This window comes from Xenopus laevis, chromosome 3S (assembly GCF_017654675.1).
Source record: "Xenopus laevis strain J_2021 chromosome 3S, Xenopus_laevis_v10.1, whole genome shotgun sequence".
NCBI lineage: Eukaryota > Metazoa > Chordata > Amphibia > Anura > Pipidae > Xenopus > Xenopus laevis.
In genome coordinates, this window is record NC_054376.1 from 109,131,188 (window position 1) to 109,152,636 (window position 21,449).

The window sequence follows — 21,449 nt, forward strand, 5'->3', positions numbered from 1 at the left end:
CTCTTTTTGCCAAGTATATGGATGTTCCTCTGTATCCATTGTCTACTCCCCTACGGGTTATGGCAATTGACGACAGGCCACTAACGTCTGAGATTATTTCCTTGACGACAGGGGAATTACCTGTGCAGGTTGGGACTTTACATAAAGAAAAGTTGTTGTTTCTGATTATTTCCTGCCCTTCTGTTCCTGTCGTCTTGGGTCTACCCTGGCTGCACCTACATAACCCCTCCATTGATTGGTCTTCCGGGCAGACCTCTCCTTGGAGTTCATTCTGTCTAGAACATTGTCTTCCCGCTACTCCCCTCCACCGGGTGACTATCTCTTTGACAGATTTGAAAGCTCTGCCTGTCTTCTGTAAAAAGTCTGCAGAATTTCTTCCTCCTCATCGTCACTACGACTGCCCCATCGATCTCCTTCCCGGAACCATGCCCCTTAGAGGTCGCACCTATCCCCTCTCTCCTGCGGAAACCTCCGCCATGAAAGAATATATAAAGGAGAATCTCCAGAGGGGATTTTTTCGTCCTTCTACCTCTCCAGCAGCACCTGGCTTCTCTTTTGTGGAGAAGAAGGATGGTGGTCTGTGTCCTTGTATAGACTATCGTGGACTTAACAAGGTTACGGTTAAAAACCAATACCCTTTGCCTTTGATTACTGAACTATTTGACCAACTGAAAGGGGCTAAAATCTTCACTAAATTGGATCTATGCGCAGTTTACAACTTAATCCGCATTTGTGAAGGGGATTAGTGGAAGACGGCGTTCAACACTCAGGATGGGCACTATGCCTCGTGATGCCCTTTGGCCTTTGAAATGCACCAGCCATCTTCCAGGAGTTTGTGAACGACATCTTCCGGGATCTCTTAGGGAGGAGCGTGGTCGTATACCTTGATGACAGTTACCCTTCTTCATTGAGGTGGACGCTTCCGAAGTGGGGGCTGGTGCTATTCTTTCCCAAAGACACTCTGCTGATGGGAAGTTACATCCATGTGCATACTTCTCCAAGAAATTTTCTCCCGCGGAGCAAAGCTATGATGTTGGGAACCGTGAACTTCTGGCGGTAAAACTCGCCCTCGAAGACCATAAGAACCTAGAATTCATACAATCTCTCAAGATGCTGAATCCCCGACAGGCAAGGTGGTCCCTCTTCTTTTCCCGCTTTAACTTCCTCTTGACCTATCACCCTGGCTCCAAGAATCGGAAAGCGGATGCATTAGCCCGAAGCTTCACTCCGGTGGATAGTCTCCCTGAAAGGCAAGAACCAATTATTCCTCCTGCCAAAATTATTGCTTCTCTGTTCCCTCAATTTGCCGAACAAATCTTGGCTGGCCAGTCTTCCGCTCCTACCGATACCCCCATTGGGGTGACGTTTGTACCCTCTTAGCTTCGCCTGCCCATCCTACAACAGACTCATTGTTCCAAGTAAGCTGGACATCTTGGTCCTGAAAAGACTCTTGAACTGTTACGATGCCTAGTCTGGTGGCCGACTATCCGTAAAGACATCAAAGACTTTGTTGCTGCATGTACTATTTGTGCCACTTCCAAGGCTAGCCATACTCGCCCTAGCCGGTTATTACAACCTCTACCCATATCCTTTCGTCCATGGACTCACTTAGCAATGTACTTCATCGTAGAGCTTCCACCCTCAAGATGGAACACTGTGATAGTAGTAGTTGACCGCTTCAGCAAAATGGCACATATTATCCCTTTGCGAAAACTTCCCTCAGCCGTGGAACTATCCCAGCTCTTCAGCCAATTTATTTTCTGGTTGCATGGCTTTCCGGCTGAGATAGTCTCTGACAGAGGATCTCAATTTACAGCTAAGTTCTGGCGCTCCTTATGTAAAGATTTAGGTATCACTCTTCAGTTCTCCTCTGCCTATCATTCTCCAACCAATGGGGCAGCAGAACCCGTAAATCAAGCTTTGGAGCAATTCTTGAGGAACCATGTTTCCCTTTGTCAGGATGACTGGATGGATCTCCTCCCGTGGGCGGAATTTGCTCATAATAATGCATGCCACACTTCCACTGGAAGGTCTCCATTCATGACTGTGTATGGACAGCATCCCCAAGCCTTCCCACAAGACTTCTTTTTGTCTGACGTCCGTGCTGCAGACGATCATGCAGCCCATATGTCTGCCATTTGGGCTGCAACCAAATCAAGTTTGGAAAAGAGCGCTCTTGTGCACAAGACATTTGCTGATCGGAGACGCAGGTTCTCTCCTCCATACAAAGTTGCTGACAAGGTGTGGTTGTCCAGTAGGAACATTTGCTTAAGAATGCCTTCTCCCAAGTTGGGCCCAAAATTTGTTGGTCAATTCTCTATTGTGGAGATTGTTAATCCCATGACTGTTAGACTTCAGCTTCCTCCTGAGATGCGGATTCTCAATGTGTTTCATGTTTCTCTGGTAAAACCAGCTATCTCCAATCGCTTCTCTTTGGATCAGTCTCCTCCTTCTTCAGTTTCCATGGACGGACAACAGGAATACGAGGTGGAGAAGATCTTGGATTCCAGACTCTCCAGAGGTTCTCTCCAGTTCCTTATCAAATGGAAGGGCTTTGGTCCTGAAGAATGCTCTTGGGAGAAACACTCTGATGTACATGCCCTTCATTTGGTAAGGGAATTCTACAGACAATTTCCCCAGAAGAAAAGGCTTGGTGGTCCGGTGGCCACCCGTGGGGGGGTACTGTCAGGACCACTCGGTGCGGTCTTACCTCCTGGCGATGTCCTTCACTCCAGCGGCGCATCCAAAATTGCGGCGCCCATGGCCGCCAGGTGGGTAGCCGCGCTGGCGGTTCATCGCAGGCACGATGACGTCACACCCGGCGCGAAGATTTGAAATAAAAATGCAGAAGTCACAGGTTCGATGCCCGATAATAGGATTTCCTGTGTGACTTCCAGGTAATCTAAAATACTGTTTATTGTTGTTTCCTGGACCCTACCTGTTCCTTGACTGTGCTTATTTTCTGCCTGCCTACTGAATTACTGCCTGGACTTGTTTACGCTGATTCTTGAACCCTAATTTGTACTGCAATCTTGGACTTGGATGTCTGTCCATTGGGCCCCTGGCTAAAATGGACACATCCTTCTTCTAATCAGCAATCCTCTGCGCTATGGCCAACTTTATCCACAGAAGGATCCCATTCCCTGTTTGAGTAGGATAAGGAAGAGCTTGCTAATTTGGATGGGAGCCCAGCTAGGCAACTCTGTACTGCCATTGAACCTGCTATTAAGAAGTAAGTGAGCGGAGGAGAGGTCTGGGATAGAAGAGTGTGTAAATATGTTCAGGTATGAACAGGGAGGAAATATGTAAGAGAATCAGGATCCATTTTGTTTCTCTACTCCATTTTGTTCATACTGTTTGATATTATAGAATTTTGCAAGATGCTTAAGTTGTTTTTCTGCTAAAAGACCATTATCGAAGAGTCATGCTGAACTATGCTTATAGAGGGCCCCAGTGTACTTGCTGCCTTAGCATATTGTGTTATGTAACAGAGAAGTTGCTTTTTCATTTGCTGTGTGGACCCCTCCACCTTTGTATGCCTTTTTAGATAACAAAGCCTACGTGACTTTGAGCCTTTGTTAACCATATATATGTATGTGCCTGTGTGCTGAATTTTTAGAGTATCGCTGTTACACTGCTTTGTCACAGCTGTGTGTATTCTCTCTTCACATGAATAAACTTATCTTCAATCAAACTTGGCCTATCAAACAGTTTCTACTTAACAGCATAAACTGGTGACATCTTTGATTGGATAAGTCTGGAGGGAAATACTGTATGGCGGCCTGGTTCCAGGAAACTGATTTTTGCAATACCAATAAAGGGAAATATTTGTTTTCTCTGTGGTGACTACTTCCTTTGCTTTTATTAGTTGAGGTTTCTATTTTTTAAGCCACGGGAAATTCATATTCAAATTATTTTTACTGTCTTTGTATAAACGCTGGAAATGAGAGGAAGTGTAAATGGAGCATCATCTTTTATTACAAACTGAAATACACAATAAAAACACATGTATGGGCAGCAGTGGAGTAACAGCGGGGCCCGCGTGCAGGATGGTCACCCTATACGAATTTCATGCTGGAGGCACGCGTAACAAAAATCTCCCCTTGCCACCCGGGATAAAACTTATAGTGGCTCCGGCGGTATTCGAGGGCTATTTTTATTTCAATTATGTCAGTTCTGTTGGAGGTAGGGAACATTTTGTGAAAGCTTTAGCAGAGACATATGTGATTATAAAGTATATATTTGTTGGCAGAATAATGCAAGAAATGCTGCAATAAATAAACAAGCAGTGATAACCAGTTATATTTCTTTTGGAACATTTCATTTGGAGCAAAACCCTTAGTGGGGACTAGTGATGTGCGGGCCGGCTGGATACCCAAAGTGTTCTCGAGTCGCACAAGACTAATGGGGACATTGGGGCAGATTCACTAAGCGACGAATTTTCGCTAGTGTCTGCTTCACTCACATCGCAACACTTCGCCAGGCATAGATTCTCCAGGACAACGCTAATTCACTAAAATTCTAAATTGCGTCCAGGGCGCCGAATGCTGGCGACTGACTTGGCTATTCGAGATTTTTTTTAGCAAAGTCCAATCTAGCCTTTCTATTCTTGATGCTTATGAGTGGCTTGTACCTTGCAGTGCACCCTCTGTATTTACTTTCATGCAGTCTTCTCTTTATGGTAGACTTGGATATCGATACACCTGCCTCCTGGAGAGTGGTGTTCACTTGTTTGGCTGTTGTGAAGGGGTTTCTCTTCACCATGGAAATGAATCTGTGATCAACCACCACTGTTGTCTTCTGTGGAAGTCCAGGTATTTTTGCATTGCTGAGTTCACCAGTGATTTCTTTCTTTCTCGGGATGTACCAAACTGAAGATTTTGCCACTCCTAATATTGTAGCAAGTTCTCGGATTGTTTTTTTTTCTCTGTTTTTGCAGCTTAAGGATGGCTTGTTTCACCAACATGGAGAGCTCCTTTGACCTTATGTTGTCTGTTCACAGCAAAATCTTCCACAAACAAGCATCCCCCTCCCTCAAATCAACTCCAGGGCTTTTATCTGCTTCATTGATAATGACATAACAAAGGAATTGAGCCCCTGAAATCAAGTGATTTTGTTAAAAAAAGGTTTTAATTCCTCACATTTTTATGCAATGTTCAACCCAATGAATTAAAGCTGAAAGTCTGCAGTTCAACTGGTCTGAGCTGTTTTATTTAAAATTCGTTTTGGCAATGTACAGAACCAAAATTAGAAAAAAGTTGTCTCTGTCCAAAGATTTATGGGCCTAACTGTAGGGTTCTGACCACCGATATCACTCCAATAGTTGTTCTTTTTATTGCATTTTGCTGATTTTATTCTGTTATTCCTTTGCCTTGCAATTTACTGTTTGTTTACTGCCCCAAAAAAGTTTCCCTTTGCAGTGACGCGGGTGGATCTAGATTTCTGACCACCAATTTTACTCCAATAACTGTTCTTTTTATTTCTTTAGCTGATATTATTACATCTCATTGATATTATTCTGTTTTTCCTTTGCATTACACTTTACTGTTTGTTTACTGCCCCAACAAAGGTTGTGTTTGCAGTGGCGCTGGTGGATCTAGGTTTCTGACCACCGATTTAATTCAAATAACTGTTTATTTTTATTGCTTTGGCTGATGTTATTGCATTTTACTGATTTTTTTTATTCCAGATTGTTTCTTTGCACAGTTGTTTGTTTAGTGCCTTAAAGAATGTTTCTTCTGCAGTGCCACTAGTGAGTCTAGGACTCTGATCACAGATTTCATTGCAGTTATTGTTCTTTTATTGCTTTGGATGATTTTATTGCATTTTTGTGCAGTGTATATATAAATATTAGGACACCCAATTAAATATTCAGTTCTTTATTAAGAAATGTTCACATATCGATGTACCTTGTTTTTATTTATCACTGGGAAAAGAAAGTGATTTAATGCAGGTAAACAACAAAATGAACCCCATTAAACTAAATATATCAATGAAATTTGTATTCTGAGGAAAAAGTTAGGACACCCTACTCCCCGAATAGCTTGTGTTACTCCCTTTGGCTGAAATAACTGCAGTGAGACGTTTCTTGAAGCCATCTACAAGTCTCTGACATCGGTCTGAGGAAAGTTTGCCCCACTCCTCAATGCATTATTTCAACTGTGAGATGTTTATGGGTTTTCTTGTTTCAAGCCACCCACAGCGTCTCAATCAGATTAAGATCTGTGCTTTGACTCTGCCACTACAGAACTCTCCATTTCTTAGTTATACACATGTTCCTCACGTACCATCTGATACACAGTAGAATTCATGGTGGTTTCTATGATGGTGAACTGGCCAGGTCCTGCTGCAGCAAAGCATCCCCAAACCATGACACTTCCACCTCCGTGCTTCACAATTGGTTTGGAGTTCTTTTCCTGGACTGCTGAATTTGGTTTACATTAAACATGTCCTCTTTTCTGGTGTCCAAATAATTCAATTTCAGACTCATCTGTCCAAAGAACATTATTCCAAAAGTCCTGGTCTTTGTTTATGTTCTTTCTCTCAAACTTAAGTATGGCCTTTATGTTAGAGGGCAAAGGTTTCCTTCTTGCACACCTTCCATACAAGGGGAGGGGACCCCATAATTTATTATTTGCTTCAAAATTGAAGATACACGTCCCATTGATTTTTTTGATATCTTGACAGGTTTTACCTGGCAAAATTAAATTTTATGGTACTTAATTTTAATAAATGACAGGAAAAAAATCAATTACTAGAAAAAGCAAATTTATTGTTCATTGGTATTGAGCTTGCCCTGCTCCTAATTAACGTGTGTGTCTGAAATGAACTAGGTTGGGGCGAGGGAGGATGTACTTCCACAGTCCGAAAGTCTGTGCCTATTTAAAGAATTGCCTGCGCTGTGGCTAAAGTATTAAAAAATGGCAGATTGCTGCCCTTTCTAGCATTATGTATACTGCATTGGGTATTGCACATGAACACCTCTGAATTAAAAAAAAAAATATTATTTGGAAAGGCATTTTATACTGGCCAACAACTGAAGTAAAACACAAATTAGTTGAGGGATTCAACTTATATTTATTTCAAAGCTCAGGAAAACTCATACATGGCATGGGACAAGTGATGCATTAAGGCGTTGGGATTATATGGATATAAAACAGTACATGATTCCTAACAAGATAAATAAAGCTGTGGTGGGACTGGAGTGGAATACTATGGTGTCCTCCCCACTAGAGGCAGCAGCGCCCATCTACTATATGTATATCCATAGACAATTGTCCAGTTATGAGCCTGGAGTACAAGGTGCACTAGGCACAGTCAGTGCTCTTGGCAGGCCGGAGTAGCTAGGGGAATATTCAGAGTAGAGACGGGATGATTCTCAGTGCAAACAGAATGCAGCATCGCTAAAGTTTTGGGGTTGGAAGGGTGAGGAAATAGCCCTATTATTTAAAATAAAACGAAAAGTGTATTGAAATCATTCTTTAAGATCTGTGAAAATTGTAAATATAATATAAAAATATAATATTTCATATCTCCCTCTCTTGACATGCGTATTTATACATTTAGGAGGGATATTAATAACAGCTGCACCATTAATGTATGGTCTGTAAAGTCAGTATATTGGTGTCAGTATTAGACTGTAAGCAATGACATCTTACACTCAGGGTCCGAATTTTTATAAGAATTTCTAACATAAAAATCCAATCAACTCCGACTGCCTGAAATGGACCTTATTTATCATTAAAAAAGACAGAAAACATTGGGTCGGGCAAAAATCGCATAACTACGGAGCTTTGCCCGAAAAGTACAAATTTTTTGTACTTTTCTGCAAATACTACAAATTTTTCTGACTTTTTGGTCCAAAATCACCAAAATTATTGGATATCTGTACGGACAGCAGCGCAGACACTGGGACCTTCCCCACTGACTTATACAAGGCCTCGAGAGCTTTGAGATGCCGGATTTTCTGAGTCAGACTTTTAAGACCATCAAACTTTAACAAATTCCGAAAAATTCTTATTTTTTTTTTTTTTGTAGTTCAAAATCTACAAATTATTCGAATTTCGGATATTCGGAGCATAATAAACAACCCCTCAAAGTGAAACCATTTCCAATGTGCAATATATACACATGTGTTTGCGGACTCGATTTTTCGTATCCTTTTTTCTCAATTATATTTATTTTCCTCTTCAAGAGTTCTCCTAATTCTCATTCCTGGCTGACAAACTCTGCGCAGATGTCTTGCAGAGGAACCAAAATGTGATCTAATCCTTAAAACCATAAAATAAGACCAGTGGTGCATTTTCCTTGGACAATAACTGGCTGCAGTATTAAATTCTTTAAAGTGTATTTACCACATACATTACTAAGTGAAATAAATATGAAAGCTTACTTACAAATGGGATATATTCTTCTTTTATTTTGCTCAATGGGGAAACAATTTAGTGAAGGAACATGTCAATCTCTAGCATATCGTGAGCGTAACAAAGCTTGGCATGCCTCTGTAATAATTCCTATGGAATATAACAATTACTTTGCTTTCTCATAGTATGGCAATCATTTAGCGCTACAACACAATTATGGATATTTTCGGTGCTTATGCAACAAATAAAGAGAACACAGCAAATGTACAACAGCAGACACTTTATACAAACATGAAAGTGAAAATATAAAAAATAAATATAAAAGGACAAACCATCTCACATCTTTTAAAGTGCTTGCTGAACTTCCCCTCTCTGTCTCCTGGCTGTCTGAAAGAACACAGTGTGTAAACTGTAAATACTTTATACAGGAATTAAAATGGTACTAACATACAACCAGCCAGAACTGGGACCAAAGACCTGCACAGACTTACAGTATCTGTATGCTGCCTTACAAAACATGCTTTAGGTTCACATTAATCGATATAGAGTCAGACAGCTGTGTGTAGGAGGGAACACCAGACAGTTGCACCCAATTTTGCCTCTGGGCTCTGGTTTCTTTGGGAGCCAAGTTGCGTATACATGAGCCTATATACATCAATGGCTGCCTAATAACCAAGGCAGGGTGCAAGTTAAGGTTCCAATGATAAAGGGCATTATACTGACCAGTAATGGATTTAGAAAGAAATACATGCTTGGTTGTTGAGTAAAGACATAGGAAAAGTGTCAGTGTTTTTTTTTATTATGACCTGGTGAAGACAAGCAATTTTTTAGCCTATACACAAGCATCATTTTCTCTAGTTATTGAAGTTCACCACTGGGGAAATCCTGTCTCCCCCTGCTGGCCATAGACTAGTACTAATAATTTGCTAGAATAAGCAGTAGGCAGCACTAGAGTCCTGCAGCGGGTCGGGTACCCGTGGGTCACCTGTAAAAACCTGCGTTTGCAGATAGAAGTTTCGGGATCGGGTATAGACGCGGGTTGGCAGTTCTCCGGGTTTACAGGTCGCAGTTTGGGACGCGGGTCTTCTCAATAGTAAGTTTTACTGTTTTACTCCTTTTTTTCTGATCATGCCAACTTCCAATGATATCACTTCCGGTTTACAATGACAGCACTTTCTGTTTCTTGATGGTCAGTGGATTGGGTTGCGGATAAGGTTCTTAAGGGTCAGGTAGCAGGTCCAAACGGGTAAGTATGCGGGTTGCGCGTCGGGTTTAACAAATTGGTTCCGCGCAGGACTCTAGGCAGCACCTTGATAGCCGATATACTGACTGCTCCCTATTGCAGCAATCAAAGGTATATAGTGTCCCTATTGCAGCAATCAAAGGTATATAGTGTCACATTAAAGTCATTTAGGTATGGGGGTTAGAGGCAGAAACCAAACAGCTGTGTGATGCTGCAAGTCTGGGCTGGTCTCCTAAAATAACTAACCATAAAAATAAACACAGCCCAAAGCACAGACAAATGAACATATAGTAAAACCATTGGCATTATATGTTTTAAAATAAAAAGAGCAGAAAACAATGACATGTAATGGTGTAAACAAACACACACAGAGCAGTAGTGTTATGTTTCCAATTCAATACAAGCTCCACAATCTTTGCAAGACACAAGGATGCAACCAATCAGCTAATGGCAGAAACCTTTTTTTAGAGGATTTACTCCACAGCTGAGCTTGAAATAGAAAGGGAGACTTTCACTAAAATATACTATTCGCCCACCCCTAGTTTCATAAAGAATCTACGGGATTGTGCAGGCACTCAAGAGAAGCCTAACAGAAAGGGCAGTTGTTCCCAAGAAAAGGCCCAGGATACAGTGCGAATTGGATGATACAGGGATTTATTGTGCGAAAATTGACTGTGTTCTGATATCTGTCCAGATGATAAAAGACACTCAGCTAATTGTATACTACAGGCATGGGACCAGTTATCCGGAATGCTCGGGACATGGGGTTTTCTGGATAACAGATCTTTCTGTAATTTGGATCTTCATACTTTAAATCTACTAGAAAATCATATAAAAATGAAAACCCCAATAGGCTGGTTTTGCTTCCAATAAGGATTAATTATATCTTAGTTGTGATCAAGTACAAAGTACTGTTTTATTATTACAGAGAAAAAGGAAATCATTTTTAAAAAATTTGGATTATTTGAATAAAATGGAGTCTATGGGAGATGTCCTTTCCATAATTCGGAGCTTTCCGGATAACGGATCCCATACCTGTACCGTAAGTTCAAATTAAATGGTTAGTTAAAAAGTACATATGGCTGAAAACAAAGTAACAGAATCTTTGGTGCCTACATGAGGGATGCACTTTTAGGTAACAAGTAATGGTCTTTATTTACAGCAGCCTTGTACTGCCAAACAGAGCCTCCTGTAGGCTGCTAGTCAGCACAGAAGCTACCAAATAACCAATCACAGCCCTTATTTGGCATCCCCAGGGATTGTGTTGCTTCCCGACTCTCTTTACATATGAATGTGGCTCATGGGTAAAAAAAAAACGTTGGGGGCCCCTGCTTTATCTGGAATGCTTGGATTACACTTATCCACAATAGCCATTAGCCATGACAAACCTGAATATAAGTTATTAGAAGTGTAGGTAGAAGATAAGAAAGGTTTGTGTTAACAGAATAACGTTAAATAGTTATTGGGTTATTTATGTGCCCTTTTAGACAAATGTATAGCTAACTTTTCCACAGTAGAAGAGAGTTAACCCATAGCTACAGAGGGAACTCAACCTATATGAATCTTACTGGAAAAGCAGCTGGCACTTGCATGAGGAAACAAGAGGCAGACATTTAAAGGGAAAAATGGTTCATCTAGATCACAACAGAAGCCGACATGCCTTGGAATCTACCAAATGACAATTTATATCACACCAAAAATGTTGTGGCGGGTCACCAGCACACAAACATTCTAGCTTAATTCCTATGGAGTGTTCATTCACTGCAACAAGGAGTTGATCACAGCTTCGGGCTTCACAGAACGCTTCCTGTTAAGAAACAAGAAAAAAAACCTCATAAAAGTTAGGAGAATATAAACATTGTTGTGATTAATGGCATCATATAGCAGCCTATATGCACATAACTGGATCAATCAACTGCTATAAACACCTATTGTATTGTGAGTAATGGACCTACTAATTTAGCAATGGATACTATTACAAATAAAGCTAATATAATAGCCAGAACACTACTTCCTGCTTTGCAGCTCTCTTGGTTTCCACTGATTGGTTACCAGGCAGTAACCAATCAATGACTTGAGGGGGGCACATGGGTCATAACTGTTGCTTTTGAATCTGAGCTGAATGCTGAGGATCAATTGCAAACTCACTGAACAGAAATGTACCATGTGGCCCCCCTTCAAGTCGCTGACTAACTCAAGAGTTAGAGAGCTGAAAACAGGAAGTAGTGTTCTGGCTATTATGTTACACATCCAGTCACTCCAGCCTTTATACATTACATTTCTGGCTAACTAACTATATGAGAAACATTTTTATTTTGCACAGTCTATCTAATTTACACAGTTTTTATTCTTACACTGTTCCTTTAAAAGTGGGGGAGCTACAACATTTCTTTCCATATACGTATTTCAGTGAGTCATGTAACATCACTAAGCACTGATTAGAATAGATGAGAACACTAAGCAGCCTTTGTTCAAAACCTATACAATATCCACAAATGTCACATCAGTGGCTTTGAATATATTTTGAAGAAGAGGCTTCATTAATCACTGCACTTTGTTTCTTGGTGTAGACATATACCTTCTACCAGTTTTAGGTCGTGTTTTTCCTTTTGAGGTCCTTGGCCTCTCGAGCTTCATTAAGGACTGACGGAGACTTTCCTCTGTGTACGCCAAATACACGTGAGACAAGTCAACTTCAAAGGGCTGAAGAGAAAAAGAAAAGTAGACCTATTTCAGTTTAAAGCAGTGATTCTATTATTAAATAGCTCATTATCAATTCTTACATAGGGGCCGATTCACTAAAGGTCGTTATTCCCTAACACTGTTTTGTTCGTTATTTAAGACGCGTTATTTAAGGAACGATTCATCAAAGTATTTTCGCATGCACTAATAGACATATCGCAAGCGTTAATTCTTAATTTCTGCACAGCGGTATTCTAATCGACTTGCGATACTTATTGAATAGAATTAAACGCATTATTCACTAACGTGTTATTTAAGGAACGGTTCATCAAAGTTCATCTTAATTTCTGCACAGCGGTAAATCACATTCACGATTCACCAAAGTATTTTTTTCGCATGCGCTAATAGACATATCGTAAGCGTTAAGGCTACATTTCTGCACAGCAGTATACTAATCGCATTGCGATACTTATAGAATAGAATTAAACGCGTTATTCACTAACATTTAAAAGCATATAAGCATAAAATAAAGTGATAAAAGCATAAAATAGTGTGATAATTACTTTGAAATTTAACACCTCCTAGGAGTAGGAGGTACTAAACAACATCAGGTGGATTAATATAGGAAGATGTAGTGAGGAGCTGTAGGGCAGCAATTAAAGACCTTTATGAGGAACTGGAGCCTTACCTACCGCCACTAACACATTTTCATGATACCTAGGGCAGATCCAGAATGCACTGCGTTCTGTGTGATGGAATTATATTAAGTTTCCCAGGGAAAGGAATGACTAGAATACTGTAAAAAGAGACTTCTACTCTGCCAGTAGCATCCCGAATGTCTTAGGTGCTATAGATTGCACTAATAACGTGTGACAATATCAAATTCCCTAAAATATCGTAAAAAAATAAAGCACAAAATAATGCAGGCTATAAAATACCGCACACAATTCAGCTAAAGTCAACGTAAAAATATCCCTTCTCAAGTTAGACAAGTGAACTTTTAATGAATTGATCGTTAATTCTAAAAATATAAGAAGTGATAACATTTTTATGCCATGCTATAAATAACACTCACTTTATCGACCTTTAGTGAATCGGTCCCATAGTGTCTTATTTACTTTTATAGTATAATGGATTATAATATATTTGATTTATATTGGGAATAATAAGCACATCCCTTTGGAACTTCTTCAATCATTATTAGGGCATATTGCAAGGTGAAATATATACACTAAAGTATTACAATTATATGAACCCTAAATGCCTCTTTAAAACTACAAATGACCATTTTAGAGCCATCAGCCCTATATATAGATAGCTATAAATTGTCCATTGTGGAGCTTTCAGAGAGGATGATAAGAAAATGCTACAATTTGCAATTGGTTTTCATTATTTTATTATTTGTGATTTGAGTTATTTAGCTTTTTATTCAGCAGCTCTCCAGTTTGCAATTTCAGCCATCTGGTTACTAAATTCCAAATTACCCTAGCAACCATGCACTGATTTGCATAGGAGACTGGAATATGAATAGGAGACGGTGTACATAGAAAGATAAAGTAGCAATAACAAAAAGGGGGTTAATTACTAAACTCCGAATGCAAAAAACGGACTTTTAAAAAAATCACAATTTTTTCGGAGTTTATTAAACCCTGAGGATGGAAAAGTCAGAATCTGAAAATCCGGCATCTCAGACCTGTCGAGGTTGCATATAAGTCAATGGGAGAAGTCCCAATGATTTTTTGATGTGTGCTGGGCTTGTGCGCAATTCAGAAAATTCAGAAAAAATTGTGAAATTCATGAAAATAGGATGAAAAAGTCATAAAAATCAGATTTTTTTCCCGCAAAGCAAATTTTCAGGAAAATGTAATAAGATACAATCGGATTTTGATAAATAATCCCCTAAATGTGTAGAGTATTTGTTTTTAGAAAGGGTCAGTGATCCCCATTTGAAAACTGGAAAGAGTCAGAGGAAAATAATTCAAATACTATAAATAATGAGGACCAATTGAAATGTTGCTAAGAATTGGGCATTTTATAACATACTAAAAGTTATCTTACAGGTGAAGCAGCCATTTCAAGAGAGTCACACTGGAATAACAATGTGCTGAAACAGGTAATGACCCTGGACTTAGTATACATTTATTAAAATGTACTCTATAGTTCAGTGCGTGAATTAGAAATTCAGTAAGTGACGTCATATAGAAGGATACAAAAATCTGGAGGTACCATGAATTAACTGTCAAACTAAACCTTATCTAAGATTTGCAAAGCTGCATTAGTCACAGGAAGGTTTGTTGTCAAAGCATTCTTTTTATAACAGGAACTTCCTATGGTCTGGTTTAGCATCCCACATAAAACTTCATTCACAAAGATAAAAAATCAACTTACATCTTTTTCTTTCTTGTCTAATACTGGAGTCTGTTTTCTCATGTTGTTTCCTGTGTAGGCAACACATTTCTTAGAAAGAAAGACAAAATAAACGTTAGATTTAGAGATATTCTAGGTGAATTTTACTGGAAGAAATGAGTTCAGTGCCCAGACACGTACCAGTTGCCATTCTCCAATATCTTCATTCCAGTGAACATAATTTTCAATCATTTCCTAAAAAATAAAAAAACAAATGGAATAAACGTATGTGCCCAAGAAAATGTCCTGAAATGTAATCATTTTCATAAAGATTAATCATTTTTATTGCGCAGTACGGGACCTGTTATCCAGAATGCTCGGGAACTGATAACGGATCTTTCTGTAATTTGGATCTTCATACCTTAAGTCTACTAGAAAATCATGTAAACATTAAATAAACCCAATAGGCTGGTTTTGCTTCCAATAAGGATTTGTTATATCTTTAGGATCAAGTACAAGGAAATGTTTTATTATTACAGAGAAAAGCGAAATCATTTTAAGAAATTTGCGTTATTTCATTATAAAGGAGTCTATGGGAGACGGCCATTCTGTAATTCAGAGCTTTCTGGATAACGGGTTTCCGGATAACATACCTGTACTAGTATTTACAATACAAAATTCTGCTTTCAATGGACTTGTTTATTAATGGCTAAAAAGAAAAAACAAATTTATAGGCAATAATATGACATAAATGGTCATCAAAGAGTTGATGGTCCTTTGGATAGAGACAACTTTTTTTCTAATTTTGGTTCTGTACATTATCACAATGAATTTTAAATGAAACAATTCAGATGCAGTTGAACTGCAGACTTTCAGCTTTAATTCAGTGGGTTGAACAAAATGATTGCATAAAAATGCGAGGAACTAGAGCCTTTTTTAACACAATCACTTCATTTCAGGGGCTCAAAAGTAATTGGATAATTGACTCAAAAGCCGTTTCATGGGCAGGTGTGGGCAATTTTGTTCATTATGTCATTATTAATGAAGCAGATAAAAGCCCTGGAGTTGATTTGAGGGGGAGGGGGGTGGTTGTATGTGGAAGATTTTGCTGTGAACAGACAACTTGTGGTCAAAGGAGCTCTCCATGCAGGTGAAACAAGCCATCCTTAAGCTGAAAAAACCCATCCGAGAAATTGCTACAATATTAGGAGAGGCAAAATCTACAGTTTGGTACATCCTGAGAAAGAAAGAAAACACTGGTGAACTCAGCAACGCAAAAAGACCTGGACTTCCACAGAAGACAACAGTGGTGGATGATCACAGAATAATTTCCATGATGAAGAGAAATCCCTTCACAACAGCCAAACAAGTGAACAACACTCTCCAGGAGGTAGGCATATCAATGTCCAAGTCTACCATTAAGAGAAGACTGTATGGAAGTAAATACAGAGGGTGCACTGCAAGGTACAAGCCACTCATAAGAATCAAGAATAGAAAGGCTAGAATTTGCTAAAAAAAAAAAAATCTAAAAAAGCCAGCACAGTTCTGGAAAAAAATTCTTTGGACAGATAAAACCAAGATCAACCTCTACTAGAATGATGGCCAGAAAAAAGTATGGAGAAGGCGTGGAACAGCTCATGATCCAAAGCATAGCACATCATCTATAAAACATTTGGGAGGCAGTGTGATGGCTTGGGTGTGCATGGCTGCCAGTGGCACTGGGACACTAGTGTTTATCCATCATGTGACACAGGACAGAAGCACAAGAATGAATTCTGAGTGTTCAGAGACACTGTCTGCTCAAATCCAGCTAAATGCAGTCACATTGATTGGGAGGCGTTTCATAATACAGATGGACAATGACCCAAAACATTCAGCCAAAGCAACCCAGGAGTTTATTAAAGCAAAGAAGTTGAATATTCTTGAATGGCCAAGTCAGTCACCTGATCTGAACCCAATTGAGCTGCATTTCACTTGTTGAAGACTAAACTTCGGACAGAAAGGCCCACAAACAAACACAACTGAAAGCTGCTACAGTAAAGGCCTGGCAGAGAATTAAAAAGGAGGAAACCCAGAATCTGGTGATGTCCATGAGTTCAAGACTTCAGGCTGTCATTGCCAGCAAAGGGGTTTCAACCAAGTATTAGAAATTAACAATTTATTTTCAGTTTTTTAATTTTCCAATTACTTTTGAGCCCCTGAAATGAAGTGATTGTGTTATAAAAAGGCTTTAGTTCCTCATGTTTTTCTGCAATCTTTTTGTTCAACCCACTGAATTAAAGCTGAAAGTCTGCAGTTCAACTGCATCTGAGTTGTTTCATTTAAAATTCATTGTGGTAATGTACAGAACCAAAATTAGAAAAAAGATATCTCTGTCCAAAGATTTATGGGCCTAACTGTGAAAGACAAAAGCCTTAGGTTGTGATGTGGTGGCAAAATAATTGTATACCACCTGATTAGTATAAGGTTCCTCTAATAGCTGGAGACACTGTGTATAGGTTGGAACAAGGGAGTGATGTTTATTTTTACTTTAGAATGCATATACCATATAACAAATAAGGATACTAGCTAAACAAATGACTACGGTTGCTTTACAGCATTTTGTGTTGTGTGCTGCCACCATGTGGTTGATCTAAACCTGAAATCTGAAAAAAGAAACATATACTTAGACCTACTACAAAAGCGCACTCCTAACATTAACCTAAATATATATTCACTTTTGTTCAAATTTTTGAAAACATGCCTAGAAAGTGGTTTTTTATAATGTGGTGGAATTTTTTATAATCCAGGATGATCCAAATTGTACTTCTAAGCTAAAGCAAACCTATTTAGGGATTAAACACGAAGCCAGACCTCAACTCAAACTGAGCTTCACCATAAGTTAAAAAATACAAGCCAGTGGCCCCTCTGGGAAGAAATACAGAAGGTAAATGATGGAATTAAATTGATTTACATGGTTATAGTAGCAGTGATGAGCAGAAAATCTTGGCAGGTTTCACAGTGGAAAAAAAAAACCCTAATTAACTTCACAAACTGACAGCTATGAAGGCAAAGGTCTGTAAAGATGGAAATTCTGTGAATGGATGATTCTTTCATGAATGTAAAATCTGATGAATAGAACAGTTATTTGAAACAAAAAGGATGTAAAGACATTATCACTGTATTAACGATCATCAAAGGTCAATTCAATGCTACTATGGGTAACAGAAGTATCAGTTTCTATATATCAACATTTCTTGGTGTGTATATAAGTACAGGTATGGGACCTGTTATGCAGAATGCTCGGGACCTGGGGTTTTCCGGATAAAGGATCTTTCCATAATTTGGATCTTCAAACCTTAAGTCTACTAGAAAAATCAAGCAAACATTAGATAAACCCAAAAGGCTGGTTTTGCTTCTAATAAGATAAAGTACAAGGTACTGTTTTTTAATTACAGAGAAAAAGGAAAAAATTTGGATTATTTGGATAAAATGGAGTCTGTATGTAGACAGCCTTTCAGTAATTCTGGATAACGGGTCCCATACCTGTATATATGTGTGTGTGTGTATATATATATATATATATATATATATATATATATATATATATATATATATATATATATATATATATATATATATATATATATATATATATATATATATATATATATATATATATATATAGTGAATAAAGTACCCCCTCTTGTAAAATATAAGGATATTATAAGTTACCGAGGAGTTTCATGACCATATAAAAACACGAGGCCGTGTATACAGGTCATGGAACTCCGAGGTAACTTCTAATATCCTAATATTTTACAACTGGGGGTACTTTATTTATTATAATACACAAATTTCAGTGAGTCATGTGACAGAAATGATATCAGAACTCACCGTTTATAACTGATGACATCAGAACTCACCGTTTATAAGGATATAATTTACAGGATATTCATGGCTTTTGTGTAATATATATATATATATATATATATATATATATATATATATATATATATATAAAATAAATGAATTGAAACAGCCCCCAGATTGGCGTGCCTTTAGCATTCAGTCTCATGTCATTTGTAAATCACAAGCAGCTCATTTCAACTAGTTGTAGCGTAGCTCTGACAGATTACATTGAAATTACATTAAATCCATTGTTCACCTGATATTCCTGTGGAATAAAGCTATCAATTATGTTCATCTGAAGTCGCAGTTCTCGACTAAGTTGCCGAATGTTCTCTAGCAAACCCTCTATCTCCCTTTGGTGCTCTTGTTGTAGATCTGCCATCTAAAGTGAAAAGAATTTATAAATATTTAATACATGTTATAGGCATAAGGATCTATTTGTCCACAATTACCCCTAGTTGTGTTTCCTGCAGATATCTATTGTTATATCACATACAGCACATAGTGTTCTAGTAATCACCTCTCTAACAGTCACGGAGATCTTTTCAAAGTACTGATTTTTAAGTGATAAATTGATTTACATGGTTATAGTAGCAGTGATGAGCAAAAAAATTTGTCAGGTTTTACCATGAAAAAAAAGTGCTTAAAAAAGTAGTATTTCAGGCTGATTTTTTGAATATTTCTGCAAAAACCCTAATAATCCCTCCCTTCTCTTCCACTTCCTGCTCCCTGAATTCCCAGGCTGTGCAGGGGAGCCGGCGGCTCTCAGCTCACTGCACTGTAGGAGAGGAACCAATCAGCAACTAGCAGGACCTGATAGGGAACTGAAGTCTGCCTGTGCTTGTGTGACTGCAGGGCTGCGATTGGCTGTCTCCCTCATACTGTGCTTCTGGCAGGGACCGTTAGGACACACCCACCACTCATTTGAAACACAGACAGGGACCAGTGAACATCTATAGGGAGCTCCAATAAAGGGGCTACTTTTAAAGATAATATTAATTTTTAGCACCATGTAAAAGCAACACCATATATTTATTTTATTTTTTTATTTTATTTATAATTGCCTACAAAATTAGGGTTTTCTCATTTATCCTATATGTCTCCTTTAAAAATGTTATATCACTGAGGAAAAAAAAGCACCAATGACTCACCTCTGACTTTGCAGCCATTAACATGGTCCATACTTTCTTCAGTTTTTTGGTTTTGCCTTGTGCCTCCTCCTGTAAACTTGTGTACTTCTCTTCAATATCCAAACGTTCTTGCTGTCAACAGTAAAGACATTTCATAGTATAAAAGTACTATAGATTCAGCTTGTCTTACTTTCTTGGGCCCAGAATATCACATGCAAATATGCAAGTAGCATCTATGAAAAAGCTACATGAGAGAGAAATCAGATTTAAGATGGCCCTTCACAGGCAGATCCAAGTTGCTGCATATGGGGAGCCAGGCAAACCCGCTGATTGTCCAATATGATCAAGTCCTGATCAGATGTGAATCACTGAGTCTGCTGTTTTGGTCCCAAACATGATCTCTCTCCAAACTGGTTTGAAATAATTAATAACATAAAAACTACAAGAAAGGGGCCAACAACTTCTCCTTCATTTTAGTGTGATAATCTCCAGGTTGAGAGACTGTTCCCTGAAGTGTACCCAAAAGGAGCAGGAGAGAAATTCTTTTTTTTTTGTTTGTTTTAAATAATTTTAATTTTTTTTTTAATAAAATCAAGCGTATATTTCCCATTTGTGTCCTGTTAAACAAGACAAAAAACTGTTGCCTAAGGAAGAATGATTTGCCTGTTCAGAATACCTCTTTTTCCTCTAACTCTTTGCGCAGCTTCTCTGCTCGCTTTCTCCGCTCTTCAAGTTCAAAATTGGATTCTTCTAGAAGTTTCTCTTGTTCCTCTGCTTTGGCCAGCAAGTCCACTCCTCCAACAATGACCTTCTTCTCCAAAGTAGATAATTTCTCAAGCAGTGATTGATGTTCATGTCTGGAATAAAAAGTTTTTTTTTCAGGGATGCCCCCGAATCCTTTGCAAAAGATCCGGCTAAATACCGAACCAAATCCAAATTTGCATATACAAATAAGGGGGTGGGAATGGGAAAACATTTTTTACTTCCTTGTTTTGGGACAAAAAGTCACGTGATTTCCCCTCCCACCCCTAATTTGCATATGCAAATTTAGATTTGGTTCGCCCGGGCAGAAGTTTTCGGGCGAATCCTGCTGAAAAAGGCAGAATCCTGGATTCGGTGCATCCCTAGTTTTTTTCTTAAACCCAGTCAATAAGATGTATGGTAAGTGTTGCCCTTAACTATTGCTAGAGTTTTCATAGGACATAAGTGTCTGCCATGCAAAAAGCGTGCAAGTATTAATTACTTCCGTTTTGAGACCCTTATAGATGTATCCCTTGTGGCGAATAATTTGCTAATGAGGCCCATCTCCCTGATACCTCTCTAAAATCTTATATAGGAACGGCACCTGTTAATCAAAATGCTCGGGACCTGGGGTTTTCCGGATAACGGATCTTTCCATAATTTGGATCTTCATTCTTTGGTCTACTAGAAAACCTATTAAACATAAAATAAATCTGATAGGATTGCTTTGCTTCCAATAAGGATTAATTATATCTTAATTGGGATCATGTACAAGGTATTATATTTTTTATTACAGAGAAAAAGGAAATCATTTTTTAAAATTTGGATTATTTGGACAAAATGGAGTTTAAGAGAGACAGCCATTCTGTAATTCTGAGCTTTCTTGATAATGAGTTTTAGGATAACGGATCCCATGCCTGTATCAGCATTTCTGCAAGCACCTACAGATCCTGTAATAGGCATAGTTAAGTATTTTGTGCACACATGACAATCATATCTGTAACCTACATTGTCACTGGTGAGGTCTTTAACTTTGATTAATTCAATCATAGC

At 38.6% G+C, this 21,449-nt stretch overlaps 1 protein-coding gene across 4 annotated transcripts in view; it reads right to left on the minus strand.

Annotated features, from left to right (window-relative positions):
* Window positions 1-8,399: 8,399 nt before the first annotated feature.
* The window catches only part of kif3a.S (kinesin family member 3A S homeolog), a 44,635-nt gene continuing 31,585 nt past the window's right edge, over window positions 8,400-21,449 (minus strand). For all 4 annotated transcript variants that reach the window (XM_041588730.1, XM_018256178.2, XM_041588731.1 and 1 more), the window contains 7 exons: window positions 20,332-20,512; window positions 19,677-19,787; window positions 18,782-18,907; window positions 14,836-14,889; window positions 14,677-14,745; window positions 12,185-12,309; window positions 8,400-11,413 (listed from right to left, as the gene is read on the minus strand). In XM_041588730.1, the coding sequence (XP_041444664.1) occupies window positions 11,365-11,413; window positions 12,185-12,309; window positions 14,677-14,745; window positions 14,836-14,889; window positions 18,782-18,907; window positions 19,677-19,787; window positions 20,332-20,512 (715 nt within the window). In that variant the 3' untranslated portion in view covers window positions 8,400-11,364. The remainder of the gene's footprint in view (window positions 11,414-12,184; window positions 12,310-14,676; window positions 14,746-14,835; window positions 14,890-18,781; window positions 18,908-19,676; window positions 19,788-20,331; window positions 20,513-21,449) is intronic.